Source organism: Aspergillus vadensis (genome assembly GCF_003184925.1).
Source record: "Aspergillus vadensis CBS 113365 unplaced genomic scaffold BO88scaffold_9, whole genome shotgun sequence".
NCBI classification, from domain to species: Eukaryota; Fungi; Ascomycota; class Eurotiomycetes; order Eurotiales; family Aspergillaceae; genus Aspergillus; species Aspergillus vadensis.
Genome location: NW_020292047.1, coordinates 291,549 through 294,440, shown reverse-complemented (window position 1 = coordinate 294,440; position 2,892 = coordinate 291,549). Strand labels below are relative to the sequence as shown.

Genomic DNA, 2,892 nt, shown 5'->3' with positions numbered 1-2,892 from the left:
GGGTAGAAACTCCAATGCCATATGCAGAGCTAAAAAAAAAAAAAAAAAAAAAAAAAAAAAAAAAAAAAAAAAAAAAAAAAAAAAAAAAAATTTAAAAAAAATAATTATACATCGTCAGCGACAGGATTCGAACCTGTGCACGCGAACGTATCAGATTTCGAGTCTGACGCCTTAACCACTCGGCCACACTGACTAATATGCTATCATCTTGACTTTGATTTGCTCCTATATAGCTAAGCGTAGCCTCGGAGTTCCATCATCCATTATGCTGCCATGCTAACTATCGTCATAAGAATATCTTTCTCCTCTTTGGGCGGCCCACCTGCTGTCGGTAGGCCAATAGCTGAGAGATATACTAAATATAGTAAGTACTAATTGTATATATAATCCCTCTGATGGTCCTACTGGTAGTACGTCTAGGTCTAGCAACACCTACAATACTACGTATTACTACCTGCCTCAATACCAGTAAAAGTCCTCCAGGTCTTTGACTGAAATATATCAGGCATTAGTAATGGCAGTACTAGCCATTGAAGGAGCAGAGTCGTCTAATCAGGATCTCACAGTTGGATAGTACATTGAAAATTTTATTGGTCCTGTACTTCTATACCTTTATCCGATTCTGGTTTCTGTATAGCTCAGACAGATACCAGAATCCTTAGATATCCTTTCGCTTACGGGACATTACCACTCCATTGTCATTTGTAAATGCACCCCCAATAAAACTCTTCAATGCCGGGTAAGCTGCAAGTATCCTGGTATTTCGGTGATCAATGTCGATGAAGCGCCGAGGACGAGTATATATCTCAAGAAGCTGGTCACCATTAAGCTCATCCACAAGTGTATTTGCTTTGCAGCACGACTGCCAGCTTTTATGGCTTGCATATCGGACAAAGGTCTCTTGACCATCAGATTCCTTTACTGAAATGCGGAATGCCAGTCGAGCTCCGGGGTCCCCATCCCTGATATCTTGCGCCCAGACATTGGGGTTTCTAACACCAGGTGGGGAAAGTTCAGCCTTGACCCAGAATCCTCCCTAGTGGTTCTCCCTGGTCGCGTTTATGTAGATCTTGGTATGCTGGATGTCCACACTATAATGGCCTGGAGCTCGCTCACGGCCTTGATACCAGCAGCCCAAGGCCAGACACAACCGGTTCTTGAAATTGCCAATTCGCGTGTTTGCAGCTAGCTTTGGTTCCGGAATTTCAGTATATTCTCGGTCTGAATCTTCATCATCCAGCATAACTCCACACATAGCTGCTTCATGGATGGCATGCTCATCAGCCGCATTGTACTCACCAGTCACTTTGTGCTCTTTAGGTGTTGAGCTCCCGGGATGAAGTTCTAGATAAAGTGATTTGACTGCGCTTAGGATGTTTCTGTATATAGTGCCACGTCGCTTGGCTTTTGAATCAGGGATTCGGCGTACATCAGTTGACCTTACTTGTCTGGGAACAACAAGGCTAAGGACGAGAAGACCGTAGCGCAAAGAGCCCCCAGCAGACTGTTCAAGTCGACGAATCTGCTCCTCAGTCTCGAAACCATTCTTTGCCAACCAAGCTTGCAGGAGGGGCTCGAGATTTGCCGGGGCTATTTTCTCAATTTTTTGATTGTTTTCATCGTCCCAGTTCCGAGTTATCAGAGCAAGCGAAACAGCTGACTCATAAAAGCCCTGTCTAAGCTTCTTGCCGGTTATATCGGAAACAAATCGAAATAATGTCCCTAACTGACATGCCTCTCTGGCTTTGGTAGCCCAAAGGCCGCCGAGAGGAGCAGGCGAGCGAATAAAAGTTCGGTTAATCCTAGACTCTTCGATATCAAGCCATACTTCATACTCAAAATCATGTAGTTTCAGAATAAAACTCCTGAGGCGTATATTGGCCGGCATTGCTATTTTCTCCGAATTATGGCCACATAGCAAGATCACCCGCATCTGGCTTCCACAGATGAGCCGCCAGGTGTGTGCAGAGAGCATATGTTCATCAGCAATATGAAGTGGAGCTGCCTGAAATGTACCGGAGATGTATGTAAATTTCTGGAGATTGAAGGACCAGATCAACGAGTTTGTTTCGGTGAAGCCGCTCTCATGCAACCCCCATGGAAGATTAGGCCGGCCATCCCCATATGCACACGACGGTGCATGATCTAGGATGATACCGATCGGGGCTCGAGTGCTGCCAAAAGGACTTTCAAGGTCAGCCTGTGTCAAATTGCCCTGCTGCAATATGCTAGCCGATACCGATTCGAACCAAGAGCTGAGATCTATGGGCTCCTCTTCCTGTATTCTCCATATGCTATCCTCAGGTTGCGGCAAGTGGGGGTTTTCCAGCTCAGTATTTGTTTCTATGGCGTCCCATAATGCTGCAAGATGATCGAATGGGGTCATGCTGTTCCAGAACGACGATTTAACGCTCTTATGGGACTGCTGGCTATCTTGGTCCCGCTGAGCCTTTAAACTACTTCGGAAGCTTGGCCATTTCTTGATTTCCGGATCGGGAGACTCTTCCAGTAAGCACACGGCCTGATCACGAACAGTATATCCCAGCTCCCTGCCTTGAAAAAGAGGCGAAACAACATTTAATCCAATGCCGGGGTACTTTCCATTCTCAGGCGGGCCAAAAACCTGCTCCAGCGTCCGAGCAGGCAGAGACTGAAAAGCGAGACACATGACCTTTTCAAGAAATATATATATGATAAATATGTACAACTTACCAAGCGTGCTAGTCAGTGTGGCCGAGTGGTTAAGGCGTCAGACTCGAAATCTGATACGTTCGCGTGCACAGGTTCGAATCCTGTCGCTGACGATGTATAATTAATTTTTTTTTTTTTTTTTTTTTTTTTTTTTTTTTTTTTTTTTTTTTTTTTTTTTTTTTTTTTTTTTTTTTTTTTTTT

General features: G+C 44.5%; 2 protein-coding genes and 2 non-coding genes across 4 annotated transcripts; 1 reads left to right on the top strand and 3 right to left on the bottom strand.

Annotated features, from left to right (window-relative positions):
• Window positions 1-112: 112 nt before the first annotated feature.
• Window positions 113-193, bottom strand: BO88DRAFT_t120. Its single transcript has one exon. It is a non-coding gene; the product is annotated as a tRNA-Ser (tRNA).
• Window positions 194-658: 465 nt separating this feature from the next.
• Window positions 659-1,033, bottom strand: BO88DRAFT_338772 (uncharacterized protein; the record flags this gene model as incomplete). Its single annotated transcript, XM_025702995.1, has 1 exon — window positions 659-1,033. A coding segment is annotated over one exon (375 nt), but the record flags the coding sequence as incomplete, so codon positions are not given.
• Window positions 679-2,668, bottom strand: BO88DRAFT_487328 (uncharacterized protein; the record flags this gene model as incomplete). Its single annotated transcript, XM_025712538.1, has 1 exon — window positions 679-2,668. The coding sequence occupies one exon, from the start codon at window positions 2,666-2,668 to the stop codon at window positions 1,037-1,039; it is 1,632 nt and encodes a 543-aa protein (XP_025563647.1). The 3' UTR covers window positions 679-1,036.
• A 55-nt stretch (window positions 2,669-2,723) lies between these two features.
• BO88DRAFT_t127 lies at window positions 2,724-2,804 on the top strand. Its single transcript has one exon. It is a non-coding gene; the product is annotated as a tRNA-Ser (tRNA).
• Window positions 2,805-2,892: the final 88 nt, after the last annotated feature.